Source organism: Oncorhynchus mykiss, chromosome 2 (assembly GCF_013265735.2).
Source record: "Oncorhynchus mykiss isolate Arlee chromosome 2, USDA_OmykA_1.1, whole genome shotgun sequence".
Classification (NCBI taxonomy): domain Eukaryota; kingdom Metazoa; phylum Chordata; class Actinopteri; order Salmoniformes; family Salmonidae; genus Oncorhynchus; species Oncorhynchus mykiss.
This window is the reverse complement of record NC_048566.1, coordinates 17,817,309-17,844,808: the sequence shown is the minus strand read 5'-3', so window position 1 is coordinate 17,844,808 and position 27,500 is coordinate 17,817,309. Positions and strand designations below refer to the sequence as shown.

The 27,500-nt window shown below is 42.8% G+C and overlaps 1 protein-coding gene across 2 annotated transcripts in view; it reads left to right on the top strand.

Moving 5' to 3' along the window:
* Positions 1 to 27,500, top strand: part of LOC118938160 (ADAMTS-like protein 4) — a 109,809-nt gene that overhangs the window by 74,976 nt on the left and 7,333 nt on the right. For both annotated transcript variants that reach the window (XM_036939944.1, XM_036939936.1), the window contains exons 9-12: positions 18,815 to 18,974; positions 20,872 to 21,111; positions 26,524 to 26,653; positions 27,361 to 27,500. The exon at positions 27,361 to 27,500 is cut by the window's right edge and continues 65 nt beyond it. In XM_036939944.1, the coding sequence (XP_036795839.1) occupies positions 18,815 to 18,974; positions 20,872 to 21,111; positions 26,524 to 26,653; positions 27,361 to 27,500 (670 nt within the window). The remainder of the gene's footprint in view (positions 1 to 18,814; positions 18,975 to 20,871; positions 21,112 to 26,523; positions 26,654 to 27,360) is intronic.

Below are 27,500 nucleotides of genomic sequence, written 5' to 3'. Positions count from 1 at the left end.
TACACACACGCACACACACACACACACACACACACACACACACACACACACACACACACACACACACACACACACACACATAAACACACACACATTTTTGTTGATTAAATCAGAAGATATATCTCTCTGCTCCTGTGTTACATATAGATGTCTCAATGGCCCTGGGTTATGTTGTCCTGTAGTTTATATAGATCACCATGAAGACCCTAGGTTATGTTTTCCTGTAGTTTATATAGATCACCATGAAGACCCTAGGTTATGTTTTCCTGTAGTTTATATAGATCACCATGAAGACAGGGTTATGTTGTCCTGTAGTTTATATTGATCACCATGAAGACAGGGCTATGTTGTCCTGTAGTTTATATAGATCACCATGAAGACAGGGTTATGTTGTCCTGTAGTTTATATAGATCACCATGAAGACAGGGTTATGTTGTCCTGTAGTTTATATAGATCACCATGAAGACAGGTTTATGTTGTTCTGTAGTTTATATAGATCACCATGAAGACAGGACTATGTTGTCCTGTAGTTTATATAGATCACCATGAAGACAGGGTTATGTTGTTCTGTAGTTGTTCTGTAGTTTATATAGATCACCATGAAGACAGGGTTATGTTGTCCTGTAGTTTATATAGATCACCATGAAGACAGGGTTATGTTGTCTTGTAGTTTACATAGATCACCATGAAGACAGGGTTATGTTGTCCTGTAGTTTATATCGATCACCATGAAGACAGGGTTATGTTGTTCTGTAGTTGTTCTGTAGTTTATATAGATCACCATGAAGACCCTAGGTTATGTTGTCCTGTAGTTTATATAGATCACAATGAAGACAGGGTTATGTTGCTCTGTAGTTTATACACATCACCACGAAGACCCTAGGTTATGTTGTCCTGTAGTCTATATAGATCACCATGAAGACAGGGTTATGTTGTCCTGTAGTTTATATAGATCACCATGAAGACAGGGTTATGTTGTTCTGTAGTTTATGTAGATCACCATGAAGACAGGGTTATGTTGTCCTGTAGTTTATGTAGATCACCTTGAAGACAGGGTTATGTTGTCCTGTAGTTTATATAGATCACCATGAAGACAGGGTTATGTTGTCCTGTAGTTTATATAGATCACCATGAAGACAGGGTTCTGTTGTTCTGTAGCTTATGTAGATCACCATGAAGACAGGGTTATGTTGTCCTGTAGTTTATATAGATCACCATGAAGACAGGGTTCTGTTGTTCTGTAGTTTATGTAGATCACCATGAAGACAGGGTTATGTTGTCCTGTAGTTTATATAGATCACCATGAAGACAGGGTTATGTTGTTCTGTAGTTTATGTAGATCACCATGAAGACAGGGTTATGTTGTCCTGTAGTTTATATAGATCACCATGAAGACAGGGTTATGTTGTTCTGTAGTTTATGTAGATCACCATGAAGACAGGGTTATGTTGTCCTGTAGTTTATATAGATCACCATGAAGACAGGGTTATGTTGTCCTGTAATTTATATAAATCACCATGAAGACAGGGTTATGTTGTCCTGTAGTTTATATAGATCACCATGAAGACCCTAGGTTATGTTGTCCTGTAGTCTATATAGATCACCATGAAGACAGGGTTATGTTGTTCTGTAGTTGTTCTGTAGTTTATATAGATCACCACGAAGAACCTAGGTTATGTTGTTCTGTAGTTTTATATAGATCACCATGAAGACAGGGTTATGTTGTCCTGTAGTTTATATAGATCACCATGAAGACAGGGCTATGTTGTCCTGTAGTTGTTCTGTCGTTTATATAGATCACCACGAAGACCCTAGGTTATGTTGTCCTGTAGTCTATATAGATCACCATGAAGACAGGGTTATGTTGTTCTGTAGTTGTTCTGTCGTTTATATAGATCACCACGAAGACCCTAGGTTATGTTGTCCTGTAGTCTATATAGATCACCATGAAGACAGGGTTATGTTGTTCTGTATTTTATATAGATAACCATGAAGACATGGCTATGTTGTCCTGTAGTTTATATAGATCACCATGAAGACAGGGCTATGTTGTCCTGTAGTTTATATAGATCACCATGAAGACAGGGCTATGTTGTCCTGTAGTTTATATAGATAACCATGAAGACATGGCTATGTTGTCCTGTAGTTTATATAGATCACCATGAAGACAGGGCTATGTTGTCCTGTAGTTTATATTGATCACCATGAATACAGGGTTATGTTGTCCTGTAGTTTATATAGCTCACCATGAAGACAGGGTTCTGTTGTTCTGTAGTTGTTCTGTCGTTTATATTGATCACCACAAAGACCCTAGGTTATGTTGTTCTGTAGTTTATATAGATCACCATGAAGACAGGGTTATGTTGCTCTGTAGTTTATATACATCACCACGAAGACCCTAGGTTATGTTGTTCTGTAGTTTATATAGATCACAATGAAGACAGGGTTATGTTGCTCTGTAGTCTATATAGATCACCATGAAGACCCTAGGTTATGTTGTTCTGTAGTTTATATAGATCACCATGAAGACAGGGTTATGTTGTCCTGTAGTTTATATAGATCACCATGATGACAGGGTTATGTTGTCCTGTAGTTTATATAGATCACCATAAAGACAGGGTTATGTTGTCCTGTAGTTTATATAGATCACCATGAAGACAGGGTTATGTTGTCCTGTAGTTTATATAGATCACCATGTAGACAGGGTTATGTGGTCCTGTAGTTTATATAGATCACCATGAAGACAGGGTTATGTTGTTCTGTAGTTTATGTAGATCACCATGAAGACAGGGTTATGTTGTCCTGTAGTTTATATAGATCACCATGAAGACAGGGTTATGTTGTCCTGTAATTTATATAAATCACCATGAAGACAGGGTTATGTTGTCCTGTAGTTTATATAGATCACCATGAAGACCCTAGGTTATGTTGTCCTGTAGTCTATATAGATCACCATGAAGACAGGGTTATGTTGTTCTGTAGTTGTTCTGTAGTTTATATAGATCACCACGAAGACCCTAGGTTATGTTGTTCTGTAGTTTTATATAGATCACCATGAAGACAGGGTTATGTTGTCCTGTAGTTTATATAGATCACAATGAAGACAGGGTTATGTTGCTCTGTAGTTTATATACATCACCACAAAGACCCTAGGTTATGTTGTTCTGTAGTTTATATAGATCACCACGAAGACCCTAGGTTATGTTGTTCTGTAGTTTATATAGATCACCATGAAGACAGGGTTATGTTGTCCTGTAGTTTATATAGATCACCATGAAGACAGGGTTATGTTGCTCTGTAGTTTATATAGATCACCATGATGACAGTGTTATGTTGTCCTGTAGTTTATATAGATCACCATGAAGACAGGGTTATGTTGTCCTGTAGTTTATATAGATCACCATGAAGACAGGGTTATGTTGTCCTGTAGTTTATATAGATCACCATGAAGACCCTAGGTTATGTTGTCCTGTAGTCTATATAGATCACCCTGAAGACAGGGTTATGTTGTTCTGTAGTTTATATAGATCACCATGAAGACCCTAGGTTATGTTGTCCTGTAGTCTATATAGATCACCCTGAAGACAGGGTTATGTTGTCCTGTAGTCTATATAGATCACCCTGAAGACAGGGTTATGTTGTCCTGTAGTTTATATAGATCACCATGAAGACCCTAGGTTATGTTGTCCTGTAATTTATATAGATCACCATGAAGACCCTAGGTTATGTTGTCCTGTAGTCTATATAGATCACCCTGAAGACAGGGTTATGTTGTTCTGTAGTTTATGTAGATCACCATGAAGACAGGGTTATGTTGTCCTGTAGTTTATATAGATCACCATGAAGACAGGGTTATGTTGTCCTGTAATTTATATAGATCACCATGAAGACAGGGTTATGTTGTCCTGTAGTTTATATAGATCACCATGAAGACCCTAGGTTATGTTGTCCTGTAGTCTATATAGATCACCATGAAGACAGGGTTATGTTGTTCTGTATTTTATCGAGCTCACCATGGAGACAGGGTTATGTTGTTCTGTAGTTTATATAGATCACCATGAAGACAGGGTTTATGTTGTTCGTTGTTCTGTAGTTTATATAGATCACCATGAAGACAGGGCTATGTTGTCCTGTAGTTTATATAGATCACCATGAAGACAGGGCTATGTTGTCCTGTAGTTAATATAGATCACCATGAAGACAGGGTTATGTTGTCCTGTAGTTTATATAGATCACCATGAAGACAGGGTTATGTTGTCCTGTAGTTTATATAGATCACCATGAAGACAGGGTTCTGTTGTTCTGTAGTTGTTCTGTCGTTTATATAGATCACCACGAAGACCCTAGGTTATGTTGTTCTTTAGTTTATATAGATCACCATGAAGACAGGGTTATGTTGTCCTGTAGTTTATATAGATCACAGTGAAGACAGGGTTATGTTGCTCTGTAGTTTATATACATCACCACGAAGACCCTAGGTTATGTTGTTCTGTAGTTTATATAGATCACCATGAAGACAGGGTTATGTTGTCCTGTAGTTTATATAGATCACCATGAAGACCCTAGGTTATGTGGTCCTGTAGTCTATATAGATCACCATGAAGACAGGGTTATGTTGTTCTGTAGTTTATATAGATCACCATGAAGACAGGGTTTTTTTGTTCTGTAGTTTATGTAGATCACCACGAAGACAGAGTTATGTTGTCCTGTAGTTTATATAGATCACCATGAAGACAGGGTTATGTTGTTCTGTAGTTTATATAGATCACCATGAAGACAGGGTTATGTTGTCCTGTAGTTTATATAGATCACCATGATGACAGGGTTATGTTGTCCTGTAGTTTATATAGATCACCATGAAGACAGGGTTATGTTGTCCTGTAGTTTATATAGATCACCATGATGACAGGGTTATGTTGTCCTGTAGTCTATATAGATCACCATGAAGACAGGGTTATGTTGTCCTGTAGTTTATATAGATCACCATGAAGACAGGGTTATGTTGTCCTGTAGTTTATATAGATCACAGTGAAGACAGGGTTATGTTGCTCTGTAGTTTATATACATCACCACGAAGACCCTAGGTTATGTTGTTCTGTAGTTTATATAGATCACCATGAAGACAGGGTTATGTTGTCCTGTAGTTTATATAGATCACAGTGAAGACAGGGTTATGTTGCTCTGTAGTTTATATACATCACCACGAAGACCCTAGGTTATGTTGTTCTGTAGTTTATATAGATCACCATGAAGACAGGGTTATGTTGTCCTGTAGTTTATATAGATCACCATGATGACAGGGTTATGTTGTCCTGTAGTTTATATAGATCACCATGAAGACAGGGTTATGTTGTCCTGTAGTTTATATAGATCACCATGAAGACCCTAGGTTATGTGGTCCTGTAGTCTATATAGATCACCATGAAGACAGGGTTATGTTGTCTGTAGTTTATATAGATCACCATGAAGACAGGGTTTTTTTGTTCTGTAGTTTATGTAGATCACCACGAAGACAGAGTTATGTTGTCCTGTAGTTTATATAGATCACCATGAAGACAGGGTTATGTTGTCCTGTAGTTTATATAGATCACCATGAAGACAGGGTTATGTTGTCCTGTAGTTTATATAGATCACCATGATGACAGGGTTATGTTGTCCTGTAGTCTATATAGATCACCATGAAGACAGGGTTATGTTGTCCTGTAGTTTATATAGATCACCATGAAGACAGGGTTATGTTGTCCTGTAGTTTATATAGATCACAGTGAAGACAGGGTTATGTTGCTCTGTAGTTTATATACATCACCACGAAGACCCTAGGTTATGTTGTTCTGTAGTTTATATAGATCACCATGAAGACAGGGTTATGTTGTCCTGTAGTTTATATAGATCACCATGATGACAGGGTTATGTTGTCCTGTAGTTTATATAGATCACCATGAAGACCCTAGGTTATGTGGTCCTGTAGTCTATATAGATCACCATGAAGACAGGGTTATGTTGTTCTGTAGTTTATATAGATCACCATGAAGACAGGGTTTTTTTGTTCTGTAGTTTATATAGATCACCATGATGACAGGGTTATGTTGTCCTGTAGTTTATATAGATCACCATGAAGACAGGGTTATGTTGTCCTGTAGTTTATATAGATCACCATGATGACAGGGTTATGTTGTCCTGTAGTCTATATAGATCACCATGAAGACAGGGTTATGTTGTCCTGTAGTTTATATAGATCACCATGAAGACAGGGTTATGTTGTTCTGTAGTTTATATAGATCACCATGAAGACAGGGTTATGTTGTTCGTTGTTCTGTAGTTTATATAGATCACCATGAAGACAGGGCTATGTTGTCCTGTAGTTTATATAGATCACCATGAAGACAGGGCTATGTTGTCCTGTAGTTTATATAGATCACCATGAAGACAGGGCTATGTTGTCCTGTAGTTTATATAGATCACCATGAAGACAGGTCTATGTTGTCCTGTAGTTTATATAGATCACCATGAAGACAGGGCTATGTTGTCCTGTAGTTTATATAGATCACCATGAAGACAGGGTTATGTTGTCTTGTAGTTTATATAGATCACCATGAAGACAGGGTTATGTTGTCCTGTAGTTTATATAGATCACCATGAAGACAGGGTTATGTTGTCCTGTAGTTAAATAGATCACAATGAAGACAGGGTTATGTTGCTCTGTAGTTTATATACATCACCACGAAGACCCTAGGTTATGTTTTCCTGTAGTTTATATAGATCACAATGAAGACAGGGTTATGTTGCTCTGTAGTTTATATACATCACCACGAAGACCCTAGGTTATGTTGTCCTGTAGTTTATATAGATCACCATGAAGACCCTAGGTTATGTTGTTCTGTAGTTTATATAGATCACCATGAAGACAGGGTTATGTTGTCCTGTAGTTTATATAGATCACCATGATGACAGGGTTATGTTGTCCTGTAGTTTATATAGATCACCATGAAGACAGGGTTATGTTGTCCTGTAGTTTATATAGATCACCATGAAGACAGGGTTATGTTGTCCTGTAGTTTATATAGATCACAGTGAAGACAGGGTTATGTTGCTCTGTAGTTTATATACATCACCACGAAGACCCTAGGTTATGTTGTTCTGTAGTTTATATAGATCACCATGAAGACAGGGTTATGTTGTCCTGTAGTTTATATAGATCACCATGATGACAGGGTTATGTTGTCCTGTAGTTTATATAGATCACCATGAAGACCCTAGGTTATGTGGTCCTGTAGTCTATATAGATCACCATGAAGACAGGGTTATGTTGTTCTGTAGTTTATATAGATCACCATGAAGACAGGGTTTTTTTGTTCTGTAGTTTATATAGATCACCATGATGACAGGGTTATGTTGTCCTGTAGTTTATATAGATCACCATGAAGACAGGGTTATGTTGTCCTGTAGTTTATATAGATCACCATGATGACAGGGTTATGTTGTCCTGTAGTCTATATAGATCACCATGAAGACAGGGTTATGTTGTCCTGTAGTTTATATAGATCACCATGAAGACAGGGTTATGTTGTTCTGTAGTTTATATAGATCACCATGAAGACAGGGTTATGTTGTTCGTTGTTCTGTAGTTTATATAGATCACCATGAAGACAGGGCTATGTTGTCCTGTAGTTTATATAGATCACCATGAAGACAGGGCTATGTTGTCCTGTAGTTTATATAGATCACCATGAAGACAGGGCTATGTTGTCCTGTAGTTTATATAGATCACCATGAAGACAGGTCTATGTTGTCCTGTAGTTTATATAGATCACCATGAAGACAGGGCTATGTTGTCCTGTAGTTTATATAGATCACCATGAAGACAGGGTTATGTTGTCTTGTAGTTTATATAGATCACCATGAAGACAGGGTTATGTTGTCCTGTAGTTTATATAGATCACCATGAAGACAGGGTTCTGTTGTTCTGTAGTTGTTCTGTTGTTTATATAGATCACCACGAAGACCCTGGGTTATGTTGTTCTGTAGTTTATATAGATCACCATGAAGACAGGGTTATGTTGTCCTGTAGTTAAATAGATCACAATGAAGACAGGGTTATGTTGCTCTGTAGTTTATATACATCACCACGAAGACCCTAGGTTATGTTTTCCTGTAGTTTATATAGATCACAATGAAGACAGGGTTATGTTGCTCTGTAGTTTATATACATCACCACGAAGACCCTAGGTTATGTTGTCCTGTAGTTTATATAGATCACCATGAAGACCCTAGGTTATGTTGTTCTGTAGTTTATATAGATCACCATGAAGACAGGGTTATGTTGTCCTGTAGTTTATATAGATCACCATGATGACAGGGTTATGTTGTCCTGTAGTTTATATAGATCACCATGAAGACAGGGTTATGTTGTCCTGTAGTTTATATAGATCACCATGAAGACAGGGTTATGTTGTCCTGTAGTTTATATAGATCACCATGAAGACAGGGTTATGTTGTCCTGTAGTTTATATAGATCACCATGAAGACCCTAGGTTATGTGGTCCTGTAGTCTATATAGATCACCATGAAGACAGGGTTATGTTGTTCTGTAGTTTATATAGATCACCATGAAGACAGGGTTATGTTGTTCTGTAGTTTATGTAGATCACCATGAAGACAGGGTTATGTTGTCCTGTAATTTATATAGATCACCATGAAGACAGGGTTATGTTGTCCTGTAGTTTATATAGATCACCATGAAGACCCTAGGTTATGTTGTCCTGTAGTCTATATAGATCACCATGAAGACAGGGTTATGTTGTTCTGTATTTTATCGAGCTCACCATGGAGACAGGGTTATGTTGTTCTGTAGTTTATATAGATCACCATGAAGACAGGGTTATGTTGTTCTGTAGTTTATATAGATCACCATGAAGACAGGGTTATGTTGTCCTGTAGTTTATATAGATCACCATGAAGACAGGGTTATGTTGTTCTGTAGTTTATATAGATCACCATGAAGACAGGGTTATGTTGTTCTGTAGTTTATATAGATCACCATGAAGACAGAGTTATGTTGTCCTGTAGTTTATATAGATCACCATGAAGACAGGGTTATGTTGTCCTGTAGTTTATATAGATCACCATGAAGACAGAGTTATGTTGTCCTGTAGTTTATATAGATCACCATGAATACAGGGTTATGTTATTCTGTAGTTGTTCTGTAGTTTATATAGATCACCATGAATACAGGGTTATGTTGTTCTGTAGTTGTTCTGTAGTTTATATAGATCACCATGAAGACAGGGTTATGTTGTCCTGTAGTTCTTCTGTAGTTTATATAGATCACCATGAATACAGGGTTATGTTGTTCTGTAGTTGTTCTGTAGTTTATATAGATCACCATGAATACAGGGTTATGTTGTTCTGTAGTTGTTCTGTAGTTTATATAGATCACCATGAAGACAGGGTTATGTTGTTCTGTAGTTTATATAGATCACCATGAATACAGGGTTATGTTGTTCTGTAGTTGTTCTGTAGTTTATATAAATCACCATGAAGACAGGGTTATGTTGTCCTGTAGTTTATATAGATCACCATGAAGACAGGGTTATGTTGTCCTGTAGTTGTTCTGTAGTTTATATAGATCACCATGAATACAGGGTTATGTTGTTCTGTAGTTGTTCTGTAGTTTATATAGATCATCATGAATACAGGGTTATGTTGTCCTGTAGTTTATTTAGATCACCATGAAGACAGGGCTATGTTGTCCTGTAGTTTATATTGATCACCATGAAGACAGGGTTATGTTGTCCTGTAATTTATATAGATCACCATGAAGACAGGGTTATGTTTTCCTGTAGTTTATATAGATCACCATGATGACAGGGTTATGTTGTCCTGTAGTTGTTCTGTAGTTTATATAGATCACCATGAAGACAGGGTTATGTTGTCCTGTAGTTTATATAGATCACCATGAAGACAAGGTTATGTTGTCCTGTAGTTTATATAGATCACCATGAAGACAGGGTTATGTTGTCCTGTAGTTGTTCTGTAGTTTAAATAGATCACCATGAATACAGGGTTATGTTGTTCTTTTGTTGTTCTGTAGTTTATATAGATCACCATGAATACAGGGTTATGTTGTTCTCTAGTTATTCTGTAGTTTATATAGATCACCATGAAGACAGGGTTATGTTGTCCTGTAGTTGTTCTGTAGTTTATATAGATCACCATGAATACAGGGTTATGTTGTTCTGTAGTTGTTCTGTAGTTTATATAGATCACCATGAATACAGGGTTATGTTGTTCTGTAGTTGTTCTGTAGTTTATATAGATCACCATGAAGACAGGGTTATGTTGTTCTGTAGTTTATATAGATAACCATGAATACAGGGTTATGTTGTTCTGTAGTGTTTCTGTACTTTATATAGATCACCATGAAGACAGGGTTATGTTGTTCTGTAGTTTATATAGATCACCATGAAGACAGGGTTATGTTGTCCTGTAGTTTATATAGATCACCATGAAGACAGGGTTATGTTTTCCTGTAGTTTATATAGATCACCATGATGACAGGGTTATGTTGTCCTGTAGTTGTTCTGTAGTTTATATAGATCACCATGAAGACAGGGTTATGTTGTCCTGTAGTTTATATAGATCACCATGAAGACAGGGTTATGTTGTCCTGTAGTTGTTCTGTAGTTTATATAGATCACCATGAATACAGGGTTATGTTGTTCTGTAGTTGTTTTGTAGTTTATATAGATCACCATGAAGACAGGGTTATGTTGTCCTGTAGTTGTTCTGTAGTTTATATAGATCACCATGAAGACAGGGTTACGTTGTCCTGTAGTTTATATAGATCACCATGAAGACAGGGTTATGTTGTTCTGTAGTTGTTCTGTAGTTTATATAGATCACCATGAAGACAGGGTTATGTTGTTCTGTAGTTGTTCTGTAGTTTATATAGTTCACCATGAAGACAGGGTTGTGTTGTTCTGTAGTTTATATAAATCACCATGAAGACAGGGTTATGTTGTCCTGTAGTTTATATAGATCACCATGAAGACAGGGTTATGTTGTCCTGTAGTTTATATAGATCACCATGATGACAGGGTTATGTTGTCCTGTAGTTGTCCTGTAGTTTATATAGATCACCATGAAGACAGGGTTATGTTGTTCTGTAGTTTTTCTGTAGTTTATATAGATCACCATGAATACAGGGTTATGTTGTTCTGTAGTTGTTCTGTAGTTTATATAGATCACCATGAAGACAGGGTTATGTTGTCCTGAAGTTGTTCTGGAGTTTATATAGATCACCATGAATACAGGGTTATCTTGTTCTGTATTTGTTCTGTAGTTTATATAGATCACCATGAATACAGGGTTATGTTGTTCTGTAGTTGTTCTGTAGTTTATATAGATCACCATGAAGACAGGGTTATGTTGTTCTGTAGTTTATATAGATCACCATGAATACAGGGTTATGTTGTTCTGTAGTTGTTCTGTAGTTTATATAGATCACCATGAAGACAGGGTTATGTTGTTCTGTAGTTGTTCTGTAGTTTATATAGATCACCATGAATACAGGGTTATGTTGTTCTGTAGTTGTTCTGTAGTTTATATAGATCACCATGAATACAGGGTTATGTTGTTCTGTAGTTGTTCTGTAGTTTATATATATCACCATGAAGACAGGGTTATGTTGTTCTGTAGTTTATATAGATCACCATGAAGACAGGGTTATGTTGTCCTGTAGTTTATATAGATCACCATGAAGACAGGGTTATGTTGTCCTGTAGTTTATATAGATCACCATGAAAACAGGGTTATGTTGTCCTGTAGTTGTTCTGTAGTTTATATAGATCACCATGAAGACAGGGTTATGTTGTCCTGTAGTTTATATAGATCACCATGAAGACAGGGTTATGTTTTCCTGTAGTTTATATAGATCACCATGATGACAGGGTTATGTTGTCCTGTAGTTGTTCTGTAGTTTATATAGATCACCATGAAGACAGGGTTATGTTGTCCTGTAGTTTATATAGATCACCATGAAGATAGGGTTATGTTGTCCTGTAGTTGTTCTGTAGTTTATATAGATCACCATGAAGACAGGGTTATGTTGTTCTGTAGTTGTTCTGTAGTTCATATAGATCACCATGAAGACAGGGTTATGTTGTTCTGTAGTTGTTCTGTAGTTTATATAGTTCACCATGAAGACAGGGTTGTGTTGTTCTGTAGTTTATATAAATCACCATGAAGACAGGGTTATGTTGTCCTGTAGTTTATATTGATCACCATGAAGACAGGGTTATGTTGTCCTGTAGTTTATATAGATCACCATGATGACAGGGTTATGTTGTCCTGTAGTTGTCCTGTAGTTTATATAGATCACCATGAAGACAGGGTTATGTTGTCCTGTAGTTGTTCTGTAGTTTATATAGATCACCATGAATACAGGGTTATGTTGTTCTGTAGTTGTTCTGTAGTTTATATAGATCACCATGAAGACAGGGTTGTGTTGTTCTGTAGTTTATATAGATCACCATGAAGACAGGGTTATGTTGTTCTGTAGTTTATATAGAACACCATGAAGACAGGGTTATGTTGTCCTGTAGTTTATAAAGATCACCATGAAGACCCTAGGTTATGTTGTCCTGTAGTCTATATAGATCACCATGAAGACCCTAGGTTATGTTGTCCTGTAGTCTATATAGATCACCCTGAAGACAGGGCATGTGAATCCAGCATTATCCTGGGTTAAACACAGCTAGATTGAGCCTTGGGCTGAGCCTGCTAAGATAGTCAGACCTAATAACACCAACATCAGGCCAATGCTAAGATTTAATACCACCAACATCAGATGCAGTGTAAGATTTATTACCATTTACACCAGGCCCAGGCTAAGATTTAATAACACCAACATCAGGCCCAGGCTAAGATTTAATAACACCAACATCAGGCCCAGGCTAAGATTTAATAACACCAACATCAGGCCCAGGCTAAGATTTAATAACACCAACACCAGGTACAGGCTGAGATTTAATAACACCAACATCAGGCCCAGGCTAAGATGTAATAACACCAACACCAGGCCCAGGCTAAGATTTAATAACACCAACACCAGGCCCAGGCTGAGATTTAATAACACCAACAGCAGGCCCAGGATAATATTTAATAACACCAACACCAGGCCCAGGATAATATTTAATAACACCAACACCAGGCCCAGGCTAAGATTTAATAACACCAACATCAGGCCCCTTGCTAAGATTTAATAACACCAACATCAGGCCCAGGCTAAGATTTAATAACACCAACATCTGGCCCAGGCTAAGATTTAATAACACCAACACCAGGTACAGGCTGAGATTTAATAACACCAACATCAGGCCCAGGCTAAGATGTAATAACACCAACACCAGGCCCAGGCTAAGATTTAATAACACCAACACCAGGCCCAGGCTGAGATTTAATAACACCAACACCAGGCCCAGGATAATATTTAATAACACCAACACCAGGCCCAGGCTAAGATTTAATAACACCAACACCAGGCCCAGGCTAAGATTTAATAACACCAACACCAGGTACAGGCTAATATTTAATAACACAAACACCAGGCCCAGGCTAAAATTTAATAACACCAACACCAGGCCCAGGCTAAGATGTAATAACACCAACACCAGGCCCAGGCTGAGATTTAATATCACCAACACCAGGCCCAGGCTAAAATTTAATAACACCAACACCAGGCCCAGGATAATATTTAATAACACCAACACCAGGTACAGGCTAAGATGTAATAACACCAACACCACGCCCAGGCTAAGATTTAATAACACCAACACCAGGCCCAGGCTAAGATTTAATAACACCAACACCAGGCCCAGGCTAATATTTAATAACACCAACACCAGGCCCAGGCTAAGATTTAATAACACCAACACCAGGCCCAGGCTAAGATTTAATAACACCAACACCAGGCCCAGGCTAATATTTAATAACACCAACACCAGGCCCAGGCTAAGATTTAATAACACCAACACCAGGTCCATGCTAAGATTTAATAACACCAACACCAGGCCCAGGATAATATTTAATAACACCAACACCAGGCCCAGGATAATATTTAATAACACCAACACCAGGCCCAGATTTAATAACACCAACACCAGGCCCAGGATAATATTTAATAACACCAACACCAGGCCCAGGATAATATTTAATAACACCAACACCAGGCCCAGATTTAATAACACCAACACCATGCCCAGGATAATATTTAATAACACCAACACCAGGCCCAGGATAATATTTAATAACACCAACACCAGGCCCAGATTTAATAACACCAACACGAGGCCCAGATTTAATAACACCAACACCAGGCCCAGATTTAATAACACCAACACCAGGCCCAGATTTAATAACACCAACACGAGGCCCAGGCTAATATTTAATAACACCAACACCAGGCCCAGATTTAATAACACCAACACCAGGCCCAGGCTAAGATTTAATAACACCAACACCAGGCCCAGATTTAATAACACCAACACGAGGCCCAGGCTAATATTTAATAACACCAACACCAGGCCCAGATTTAATAACACCAACACGAGGCCCAGGCTAATATTGTAACGGTTTTCTTCGTGAGAAGGAGAGTCGGACCAAAATGCAGCGTGTAGATTGCGATCCATGTTTTAATGAACAAACGTAAAACACGAATCAATGCAAACACTACAAAATAAAGAACGTGATGAACGTAACGAAAACCTAAAACAGCCTATCTGGTGAAAAACACATAGACAGGAACAATCACCCACAAACACACAGTGAAACCCAGGCTACCTAAATATGGTTCCCAATCAGAGACAATGACGAACACCTGCCTCTGATTGAGAACCATATCAGGCCGAACATAGAACTAGACAAACTAGACATGTAACAGAATGCCCACTCAGATCACACCCTGACCAATCAAAACATAGAAAATACAAAGTAAACTATGGTCAGGGCGTGACAGTACCCCCCCCCCAAGGTGCGGACTCCGGCCGCAAAACCTGAACCTATAGGGGAGGGTCTGGGTGGGCATCTGTCCGCGGTGGCGGCTCTGGCGCTGGACGTGGACCCCACTCCATGACAGTTTTAATCCCCCTCCTAAACGTCCCTAAATAGGTTACCCACCACAATGATAACATGGGACAGAGGGACAGCTCGGGACAGAGGTAACTCGGGACAGATGGGTAGCTCAGCACTGAGAGGAAGCTCAGCACTGAGAAGAAGCTCAGCACTGAGAGGAAGCCCAGGCAGGTAGTAGAAACTACCAGAACCTGGCTGGCTGGCGGTTTCAGCAGATCCTGGTCGACTAGCAGATCTGGAAGAATCTGGTCGACTGGCGGATCTGGGAGAATCTGGTCGACTGGCGGATCTGGGAGAATCTGGTCGACTGGCGGATCTGGGAGAATCTGGTCGACTGGCGGATCTGGGAGAATCTGGTCGACTGGCGGATCTGGGAGAATCTGGTCGACTGGCGGATCTGGGAGAATCTGGTCGACTGGCGGATCTGGGAGAATCTGGTCGACTGGCAGATCTGGGAGAGTCTGGACGACTGGCAGATCTGGAAGAGTCTGGTCGACTGGCAGATCTGGAAGAGTCTGGTCGACTGGCAGATCTGGAAGAGTCTGGTCGACTGGCAGATCTGGAAGAGTCTGGTCGACTGGCAGATCTGGAAGAGTCTGGTCGACTGGCAGATCTGGAAGAGTCTGGACGACTGGCAGATCTGGAAGAGTCTGGACGACTGGCAGATCTGGAAGAGTCTGGACGACTGGCAGATCTGGAAGAGTCTGGACGACTGGCAGATCTGGAAGAGTCTGGTCGACACAGACTGGCTGCTCTGGCTGCTCCATGCTGACTGACAGCTCTGGCTGCTCCATGCTGGCAGACTGCTCTGGCTGCTCCATGATGACTGGTAGCTCTGGCTGCTCCATGCTGACTGGCTGCTCCATGCTGACTGGCAGCTCTGGCTGCTCCATGCTGACTGGCTGCTCCATGCTGACTGGCAGCTCTGGCTGCTCCATGCTGACTGGCTGCTCTGGCTGCTCCATGCTGACTGGCTGCTCCATGCAGACTGGCTGCTCCATGCTGACTGGCGGCCCTGGCTGCTCCATGCTGACTGGCGGCCCTGGCTGCTCCATGCTGACTGGCGGCCCTGGCTGCTCCATGCTGACTGGCGGCCCTGGCTGCTCCATGCTGACTGGCGGCCCTGGCTGCTCCATGCTAACTGGCAGCTCTGGCGGCTCCTTGCAGACTGGCAGCTCTGGCGGCTCCTTGCAGACTGGCAGCTTTGGCGGCATCCTGCAGACAGGCAGCTCTGGCGGCATCCTGCAGACTGGCAGCTCCATGCAGACTGGCAGCTCTATGCAGACTGGCAGCTCCTTGCAGACTGGCAGCTCCTTGCAGACTGGCAGCTCCTTGCAGACTGGCAGCTCCTTGCTAACTGGCAGCTCTATGCTAACTGGCAGCTCTATGCTAACTGGCAGCTCTTTGCAAACTGGCAGTTCTGAACAGGCGGGAGACTCCGGCAGCGCTGTAGAGAAGGAAGGCTCTAACAGCGCTAAACAGGCGGGAGACTCCGACAACGCTGGAGAGGAGGGCTCCGACAGCGCTGGACAGGCGAGGCGCACTGTAGGCCTGATGCGTGGTGCTGGCACTGGTGGTACTGGGCCGAGGACACGCACAGGAAGCCTGGTGCGGGGAGCTGCTACCGGAGGGCTGGGGTGTGGAGGTGGTACTGGAAAAACCGGACCGTGCAGGCGCACTGGAGCTCTTGAGCACCGAGCCTGCCCAACCTTACCTGGTTGAATGCTCACGGTCGCCCTGCCAGTGCGGCGAGGTGGAATAGCCCGCACTGGGCTATGCAGGCGAACCGGAGACACCGAGCGCAAGGCTGGTGCCATGTAAGCCGGCCCAAGGAGACGCACTGGGGACCAGCTGCGTAGAGCCGGCTTCATGGCATTAGGCTCGACGCTCAATCTAGCCCGGCAGACACGCGGAGCTGGAATATACCGCACCGGGCTATGCACCCGCACTGGAGACACCGTGCGCACCACTGCATAACACGGTGTCTGTCCGGTCTCTCTAGCCCCCCGGTAAGCACAGGGAGTCTGCCCAGGTCTCCTACCTGGCATAGCCATACTCCCTGTTAGCCCCCCCCCAAGAAATTTTTGGGGCTGCCTCTCAGGCTTCCATCCGCGTCGCCGTGCTGCCTTCTCATACCAGCGCCTCTCTGCTTTCACCGCCTCCATTCTACGGTAACCCTCCTCGCATTGCTCCAGCGAATCCCAGGCGGGCTCCGGCACTCTCCCTGGGTCGGCCGCCCACCTGTCGATCTCCTCCCAAGAAGTATACTCCATACTGTACTCCTCCTTGGGCTGTTCCTGTTGTTTCTTCTCCCGCTGCACCTTAGTGCGGCTACACTCCCCTGGTTTAGCCCAGGGTCCTCTCCCGTCGAGGATTTCCTCCCATGTCCAGAAATCCTTATTGCGCATCTCCTCGCGCTGCTCCTGCCTGTTGACACGCTGCTTGGTCCTTTTGTGGTGGGTGATTCTGTAACGGTTTTCTTCGTGAGAAGGAGAGTCGGACCAAAATGCAGCGTGTAGATTGCGATCCATGTTTTAATGAACAAACGTAAAACACGAATCAATGCAAACACTACAAAATAAAGAACGTGATGAACGTAACGAAAACCTAAAACAGCCTATCTGGTGAAAAACACATAGACAGGAACAATCACCCACAAACACACAGTGAAACCCAGGCTACCTAAATATGGTTCCCAATCAGAGACAATGACGAACACCTGCCTCTGATTGAGAACCATATCAGGCCGAACATAGAACTAGACAAACTAGACATGTAACAGAATGCCCACTCAGATCACACCCTGACCAATCAAAACATAGAAAATACAAAGTAAACTATGGTCAGGGCGTGACAAATATTTAATAACACCAACACCAGGCCCAGATTTAATAACACCAACACCAGGCCCAGGCTAAGATTTAATAACACCAACACCAGGCCCAGATTTAATAACACCAACATGAGGCCCAGGCTAATATTTAATAACACCAACACCAGGCCCAGATTTAATAACACCAACACGAGGCCCAGGCTAATATTTAAGAACACCAACACCAGGCCCAGATTTAATAACACCAACACCAGGCCCAGGCTAAGATTTAATAACACCAACACCACGCCCAGGCCCAGATTTAATAACACCAACACCAGGCCCAGGCCCAGATTTAATAACACCAACACCAGGCCCAGGCCCAGATTTAATAACACCAACACCAGGCCCAGGCCCAGATTTAATAACACCAACACCAGGCCCAGGCCCAGATTTAATAACACCAACACCAGGCCCAGGCCCAGATTTAATAACACCAACACCAGACCCAGGCTAAGATTTGATTAAAGAGATGCAGCATACCTCTGAGGTCTCCCTAGCTGTGGGAGAGAGGGGGCTCTGAGGGAAAAAGTTAGAACAACATCTCCCTGGAAACAGACCAGCTTCATCTCTATGGTTTCACCTGTATTTAAAACAACAGATTAGTTCTATTTTTTAAAAATATATGAAAAAATATGAAAAATAGCGGTTATAAAGATCAGAAAATAGAAGACTAAACGTTGCCATCACAGACCCATGTAATGCAGTTAAATTTCGACAACCTCTGTTTCTCTATCCCTCTCACCTTTTTCTCTCTCCCTCTTACACCTTCTCTCTCCCTCTCTCTCTCTCTCTCTCTCTGTCGTTCTCCAGATCATCTTCCATAGGCAGAATCCAGGGATCGACTATGAATTCTACATCCCAACAGAAAAGAAAGTGGAAGAGAGGGAGAGGCCGCGAGAGAGAGAAAGAGAGAGGCCTAGAGAGAGAGAAGTAGAGCGGGAACGACCGAGGGCACCCCTGAGAGACACTAGTGAGCTTGACATTCCTCTTCCCCCTGTTATTTTCCAGTGGTGTTCAGAACAAAGCTGATGATCTGACCTGATAGTGACAGGTCAGATCATCAGGAAATAGGATCAGGAAGTAGATCATCAGCGAATCAGGACCCGGAAGTAGATCGTCAGGGAATAGGACCAGGAAGTAGATCATCAGGGAATAGGACCAGGAAGTAGCATGGGATGATGTCACGCTCTGTTCTCTGTTACTGTCCTTTAAGAATAAAGATGTATTATGTGTCTAATGTTAAGGAATTATATTTTATCTTTCTTTAACTAGGCAAGTCAGTTAAGAACAAATTCTTATTTTCAATGACGGCCTAGTATTTAGTGGGTTTACTGCCTTGTTCAGGGGCAGAACGACAGATTTGTACCTTGTCAGCTCGGGGATTTGAACTTGCAACTAGCCTAGTGGTTAGAGTGTTACTAGTCCAACGCTCGAACCACTAGGCTACCCTGCCGCCCCATATATCACCTGTCTAGATGTAATTGACAGTAATTAGAACTAATCCAAGCCAGACTGTAGACAGTGAGTCTGAGTAGTGGGGCAGCAGGTAGCCTAGTGGTTAGAGTGTTGGATTAGGGGGCAGCAGGTAGCCTAGTGGTTAGAGTGTTGGATTAGGGGGCAGCAGGTAGCCTAGTGGTTAGAGTGTTGGATTAGGGGGCAGCAGGTAGCCTAGTGGTTAGAGTGTTGGATTAGGGGGCAGCAGGTAGCCTAGTGGTTAGAGTGTTGGATTAGGGGGCAGCGGGTAGCCTAGTGGTTAGAGTGTTGGATTAGGGTGCAGCAGGTAGCCTAGTGGTTAGTGTTTGGATTAGGGGGCAGCAGGTAGCCTAGTGGTTAGAGTGTTGGATTAGGGGGCAGCAGGTAGCCTAGTGGTTAGAGTGTCGGATTAGGGGGCAGCAGGTAGCCTAGTGGTTAGAGTGTTGGATTAGGGGGCAGCGGGTAGCCTAGTGGTTAGAGTGTTGGATTAGGGGGCAGCAGGTAGCCTAGTGGTTAGAGTGTTGGATTAGGGGGCAGCGGGTAGCCTAGTGGTTAGAGTGTTGGATTAGGGGGCAGCAGGTAGCCTAGTGGTTAGAGTGTTGGATTAGGGGGCAGCAGGTAGCCTAGTGGTTAGAGTGTTGGATTAGGGGGCAGCGGGTAGCCTAGTGGTTAGAGTGTTGGATTAGTAACCAGACGGTCGCAAGATTGAATCCCAGAGCTGACAAGGTAAAAATCTGTTGTTCTGTCCCCTGAACAAGGCAGTTAACCCACTGTTCCTAGACCGTCATTGAAAATAAGAATTTGTTCTTTACTGACTTGCCTAGTTAAATAAAGGTAAAATAAATAGTGTACTTTAGATGTGTGGCCAGTGGTGAGTGAAGAAGGGTTAGAGAAGCAGGGGGAGGGAATTGAAGGCCAGGGGTGAGGGGGAGAAAAGTTTGGCTAGAGGGAGAGAAGGGTTAGAGAAGCAGGGGGAGGGAATTGAAGGCCAGGGGTGAGGGGGAGAAAAGTTTGGCTAGAGGGAGAGAAGGGTTAGGGCAGCAGGGGGAGGGATTTGAAGGCCAGGGGTGAGGGGGAGAAAAGTTTGGCTAGAGGGAGAGAAGGGTTAGGGCAGCAGGGGGAGGGAATTGAAGGCCAGGGGTGAGGGGGAGAAAAGTTTGGCTAGAGGGAGAGAAGGGTTAGGGAAAGGGGTGAGAGAAGTGAGGTGTGTCTGAAACTAAAAATAACATCATTTTTACATCATCAGCTCGAACAAGTGATTCACTCTCTGTTTTTATTTGTTCCGTTCCTTCCATTTCTCTCTCTCTCTCTCTACATCTCTCTCTACATCTCTCTCTCTCTCTGTCTCTCTCTCTCTCTCTCTCTGTCTGTCTCTCTCTCTCTCTCGCTCTCAGGTTCTCTCATTGTAACAGTAGAAGACCCTATCCCTCCTCCCCCCATCTCCTCTTCATCCTCTTCCTCCTCCTCCTCTTCTTCCTCAGACAGATGGACAGCTGAGAGCTCCCGCCCCCGAGGCTCAGTACCCAATCGGAATGCTCGAATCCCACCTCGTACCGACCTGCCCCTCGACACCCAGTCACCCTTCGTATGGAGGAGGGGCGGGCTCACTGAGTGTACTGCTTCCTGTGGCAAAGGTCAGAGTAAAAAAAAATACTTGGACTGTGTGTATGTATGTGTATATGTGTGTGTGTTAGGGCGTGCACGTGCATGTGTGTGCCTATAATCATAGTTTGCTGTGTGTAGAATATTTCTGCTGATACAGTTCTAGGTTCAGCAAAATGCTCCCAAATCCTGACCTTTACCATAAGGAGGGAAAACACAAAACTGGCCTTAGATCAGTGTCTAATGGCAACAACTTCATCATACTTGCTGTGTTACATCTCCCTCTTGTGGTTATTCAAGGGAAGTGGAACACTGTTGAACTGAAACAGTTAGAATGAGACAGTTTATGGGTGCGTTTGAGTGGTAGACTAAAGCAGCCGACTGTAGCTGAAAGTGGAGAAGTGAGGTCGAGGGAGGTGTGTCTGCTACAGCAGAAAGGGGAACACCGTTGAACTGAAACAGTTAGAATGAGACAGTTTATGGGTGCGTTTGAGTGGTAGACTAAAGCAGCCGACTGTAGCTGAAAGTGGAGAAGTGAGGTCGAGGGAGGTGTGTCTGCTACAGCAGAAAGGGGAACAGCAAGCCTCGGTGAAACACGGCAGGGTTCATTGTTTAGAAAAGCTTTTCTTTGTCATGTCGATTCCCATATCACACAATCACAAACTCTAAATATATGTGTGTAAATTGTACTATCAATTGGGGAGAGAGAGACTCAAATATCACATTCATTTGAACATATCCACTGTATACATATGAATCCCTGCAGAGAGGACTGGGCGAAGCGATCGAATTTACTCTACCCAAAATCTGTCCACGTGAGATGAGCTCTTTTTTGTATCGAGGTCTATGAGAGATTGTCGAATTAAGTGAGGCTTATTTAATAGAATAGAAGTTTCGTAATGTTTAAGCTGTTACAAATGTACTAATATAAGTGGATGCACATTAGTGGCTGTTGTTCACACGCATATCTGCCCTCTCATTGGCTATAATGGTCCCACCTGATCTCGCCTGCCTTCAAATCATTAAGGACAGTATTTCCATTGTTAGAGTGGTCACTCGACTATCTTGTCAATATAATAGATCATCTTTTTTTTTATTTATTTTATTTCACCTTTATTTAACCAGGTAGGCTAGTTGAGAACAAGTTCTCATTTGCAACTGCGACCTGGCCAAGATAAGGCATAGCAGTGTGAACAGACAACACAGAGTTACACATGGAGTAAACAATTAACAAGTCAATAACACAGTAGAAAAAAAGGGGAGTCTATATATACATTGTGTGCAAAAGGCATGAGGTAGGCAAATAATTACAATTATGCAGATTAACACTGGAGTGATAAATGATCAGATGGTCATGTACAGGTAGAGATATTGGTGTGCAAAAGAGCAGAAAAATAAAAATAAATAAATAAAAACAGTATGGGGATGAGGTAGGTGAAAATGGGTGGGGTATTTACCAATAGACTATGTACAGCTGCAGCGATCGGTTAGCTGCTCAGATAGCAGATGTTTGAAGTTGGTGAGGGAGATAAAAGTCTCCAACTTCAGCGATTTTTGCAATTCGTTCCAGTCACAGGCAGCAGAGAACTGGAACGAAAGGCGGCCAAATGAGGTGTTGGCTTTAGGGATGATCAGTGAGATACACCTGCTGGAGCGCGTGCTACGGATGGGTGTTGCCATCGTAACCAGTGAACTGAGATAAGGCGGAGCTTTACCTAGCATGGACTTGTAGATGACCTGGAGCCAGTGGGTCTGGCGACGAATATGTAGCGAGGGCCAGCCGACTAGAGCATACAAGTCGCAGTGGTGGGTGGTATAAGGTGCTTTAGTGACAAAACGGATGGCACTGTGATAAACTGCATCCAGTTTGCTGAGTAGAGTGTTGGAAGCAATTTTGTAGATGACGTCGCCGAAGTCGAGGATCGGTAGAATAGTCAGTTTTACTAGGGTAAGTTTGGCGGCGTGAGTGAAGGAGGCTTTGTTGCGGAATAGAAAGCCGACTCTTGATTTGATTTTCGATTGGAGATGTTTGATATGGGTCTGGAAGGAGAGTTTAGAGTCTAGCCAGACACCTAGGTACTTATAGATGTCCACATATTCAAGGTCGGAACCATCCAGGGTGGTGATGCTGGTCAGGCGTGCGGGTGCAGGCAGCGAACGGTTGAAAAGCATGCATTTGGTTTTACTAGCGTTTAAGAGCAGTTGGAGGCCACGGAAGGAGTGCTGTATGGCATTGAAGCTCGTTTGGAGGTTAGATAGCACAGTGTCCAAGGACGGGCCGGAAGTATATAGAATGGTGTCGTCTGCGTAGAGGTGGATCAGGGAATCGCCCGCAGCATGAGAAACATCATTGATATATACAGAGAAAAGAGTCGGCCCGAGAATTGAACCCTGTGGCACCCCCATAGAGACTGCCAGAGGACCGGACAGCATGCCCTCCGATTTGACACACTGAACTCTGTCTGCAAAGTAATTGGTGAACCAGGCAAGGCAGTCATCCGAAAAACCGAGGCTACTGAGTCTGCCGATAAGAATACGGTGATTGACAGAGTCGAAAGCCTTGGCAAGGTCTATGAAGACGGCTGCACAGTACTGTCTTTTATCGATGGCGGTTATGATATCGTTTAGTACCTTGAGCGTGGCTGAGGTACACCCGTGACCGGCTCGGAAACCAGATTGCACAGATTGAATGCGGCAAAGTTGCTTCCCGTTTCAGTCACGTCTTTGGTCCCGTTCGCGTGGGTCAAACAAAAGCCCTCTAATGATTGGTTGACGATAGAGCCTCCCACAATGCAGGAGATGACTGAAGGCTGCTGCTGGTGAGGAGCAACTGCAGAAGATTGAAGTCACTGCAGTCAAAACTTCATGACCTTTGATTACATATATTGATTGTAGAGGTCATGTAGTTGACATGTAGGCATCAAGTCTGACCATTTTTATCCCAGTAAGACAACACACTTTGAAAGGCGGTGACCTCGTCAATGACTTGACAAAAGTGATCAGCTCGAACGCCATCCTATATCCCAGTACAGCAGGTATCATCAACTAGATCCATCCTATAACTTTCCTACCAGGCTCCCAGTACAGCAGGTATCATCAACTAGATTCATCCTATAACTTTCCTACCAGGCTCCCAGTACAGCAGGTATCATCAACTAGATTCATCCTATAACTTTCCTACCAGGCTCCCAGTACAGCAGGTATCATCAACTAGATTCATCCTATAACTTTCCTACCAGGCTCCCAGTACAGCAGGTATCATCAACTAGATTCATCCTATAACTTTCCTACCAGGCTCCCAGTACAGCAGGTATCATCAACTAGATTCATCCTATAACTTTCCTACCAGGCTCCCAGTACAGCAGGTATCATCAACTAGATCCATCCTATAACTTTCCTACCAGGCTCCCAGTACAGCAGGTATCATCAACTAGATTCATCCTATAACTTTCCTACCAGGCTCCCAGTACAGCAGGTATCATCAACTAGATTCATCCTATAACTTTCCTACCAGGCTCCCAGTACAGCAGGTATCATCAACTAGATTCATCCTATAACTTTCCTACCAGGCTCCCAGTACAGCAGGTATCATCAACTAGATCCATCCTATAACTTTCCTACCAGGCTCCCAGTACAGCAGGTATCATCAACTAGATTCATCCTATAACTTTCCTACCAGGCTCCCAGTACAGCAGGTATCATCAACTAGATTCATCCTATAACTTTCCTACCAGGCTCCCAGTACAGCAGGTATCATCAACTAGATTAATCCTATAACTTTCCTACCAGGCTCCCAGTACAGCAGGTATCATCAACTAGATTCATCCTATAACTTTCCTACCAGGCTCCCAGTACAGCAGGTATCATCAACTAGATTCATCCTATAACTTTCCTACCAGGCGCCCAGTACAGCAGGTATCATCAACTAGATTCATCCTATAACTTTCCTACCAGGCTCCCAGTACAGCAGGTATCATCAACTAGATTCATCCTATAACTTTCCTACCAGGCTCCCAGTACAGCAGGTATCATCAACTAGATTCATCCTATAACTTTCCTACCAGGCTCCCAGTACAGCAGGTATCATCAACTAGATTCATCCTATAACTTTCCTACCAGGCTCCCAGTACAGCAGGTATCATCAACTAGATTCATCCTATAACTTTCCTACCAGGCTCCCAGTACAGCAGGTATCATCAACTAGATTCATCCTATAACTTTCCTACCAGGCTCCCAGTACAGCAGGTATCATCAACTAGATTCATCCTATAACTTTCCTACCAGGCTCCCAGTACAGCAGGTATCATCAACTAGATCCATCCTATAACTTTCCTACCAGGCTCCCAGTACAGCAGGTATCATCAACTAGATTCATCCTATAACTTTCCTACCAGGCTCCCAGTACAGCAGGTATCATCAACTAGATCCATCCTATAACTTTCCTACCAGGCTCCCAGTACAGCAGGTATCATCAACTAGATTCATCCTATAACTTTCCTACCAGGCTCCCAGTACAGCAGGTATCATCAACTAGATTCATCCTATAACTTTCCTACCAGGCTCCCAGTACAGCAGGTATCATCAACTAGATTCATCCTATAACTTTCCTACCAGGCTCCCAGTACAGCAGGTATCATCAACTAGATTCATCCTATAACTTTCCTACCAGGCTCCCAGTACAGCAGGTATCATCAACTAGATTCATCCTATAACTTTCCTACCAGGCTCCCAGTACAGCAGGTATCATCAACTAGATTCATCCTATAACTTTCCTACCAGGCTCCCAGTACAGCAGGTATCATCAACTAGATTCATCCTATAACTTTCCTACCAGGCTCCCAGTACAGCAGGTATCATCAACTAGATTCATCCTATAACTTTCCTACCAGGCTCCCAGTACAGCAGGTATCATCAACTAGATTCATCCTATAACTTTCCTACCAGGCTCCCAGTACAGCAGGTATCATCAACTAGATTCAGCTGCGGGACGATATTTTCTTGAGCGGATGGACAGGGGGCCAGAACATAATCGACCTTAAGAAGCCCAACAGATATAATATTTGACTAAAACATAAACATTTCTAACCTTGCTTATATTTGTATACAATCACATATACAGTATCTCTCTATTATGCGTAGGAATCATTTGGAACAGATTTCAAAAATTGAAATCACTTGGAGCTGTTTTTCTGGTGTTTTTACAGTCTTTATGTCCAACAATAAAATAAAATGGGGGGTGGACTCATAAAATCAGCCACAGGCCAAATTTGGCCCCCAGTCGAGGAACCCTGCATTACAGGGTGGTGATGAGGATGATGTGTTGATGATGTGTTTCAGGGTCCCAGTACAGGGTACTAATGGTGATGGTGATGGTGGTGATGAGGATGATGTGTTTCAGGGTCCCAGTACAGGGTACTGATGGTGATGGTGATGATGTGTTTCAGGGTCCCAGTACAGGGCGATCCTGTGTATTAACCGCCATACTGACGAGGAAGTCCCAGACAGGAAGTGTGACTCAGCAGCAAGACCCTCCCCTGAGGAGGAGCTCTGCAACACACACCCCTGCCCAGCATTGTGAGTGTGTGGATCTATGAACAGCCATAAGCAATAATCATAGTGTATATTGTACATATGTATTAACCCTCTCCTCATCTCTCTCTCCTCTGTGTGTGTCTCTGTGTGTGTTTCTCTGTGTGTGTCTCTGTGTGACTGTGTGTGTCTCTCTGTGTGTTTCTCTCTGTGTGTGTCTCTCTGTGTGTTTCTCTCTGTGTGTGTCTGTGTGTTTCTCTCTGTATGTGTGTGTGTGTCTCTGTGTGTCTCTATGTGTCTCTGTGTCTCTGTGTGTGTCTCTCTGTGTGTGTCTGTGTGTGCGTCTCTGTGTGTCTCTGTGTCTCTGTGTGTGTCTGTGTGTGTCTCTCTGTGTGTGTGTCTCTGTGTGTCTGTGTTTGTCTGTGTGTGTATGTGTGTCTCTGTGTGTATCTCTGTGTGTGTGTCTCTCTGTGTGTGTCTCTGTGTGTGTATGTGTGTCTCTGTGTGTGTCTCTCTGTGTGTTTATCTTTGTGTGTGTCTGTGTGTGTGTGTGTCTCTGTGTCTCTCTGTGTGTGTCTCTCTGTGTGTGTCTCTCTGTGTGTTTCTCTGTGTGTGTGTGTGTGTGTGTGTGTGTGTGTGTGTGTGTGTGTGTGTGTGTGTGTGTGTGTGTGTGTGTGTGTGTGTGTGTGTGTGTGTGTGTGTGTGTGTGTGTGTGTGTGTGTCTCTGTGTGTCTCTGTGTGTGTATGTGTAGCTTCGAGGCCAGCTCATGGTCAGAGTGCAGTGTGTCTTGTGGTTTGGGAGTACAGCAGAGACAGCTTCAGTGCAGACAGAGCTTTGGGAACCGTTCCACCATGGTTCAACCACAACGCTGCTCCAACCTAACCCCACCTG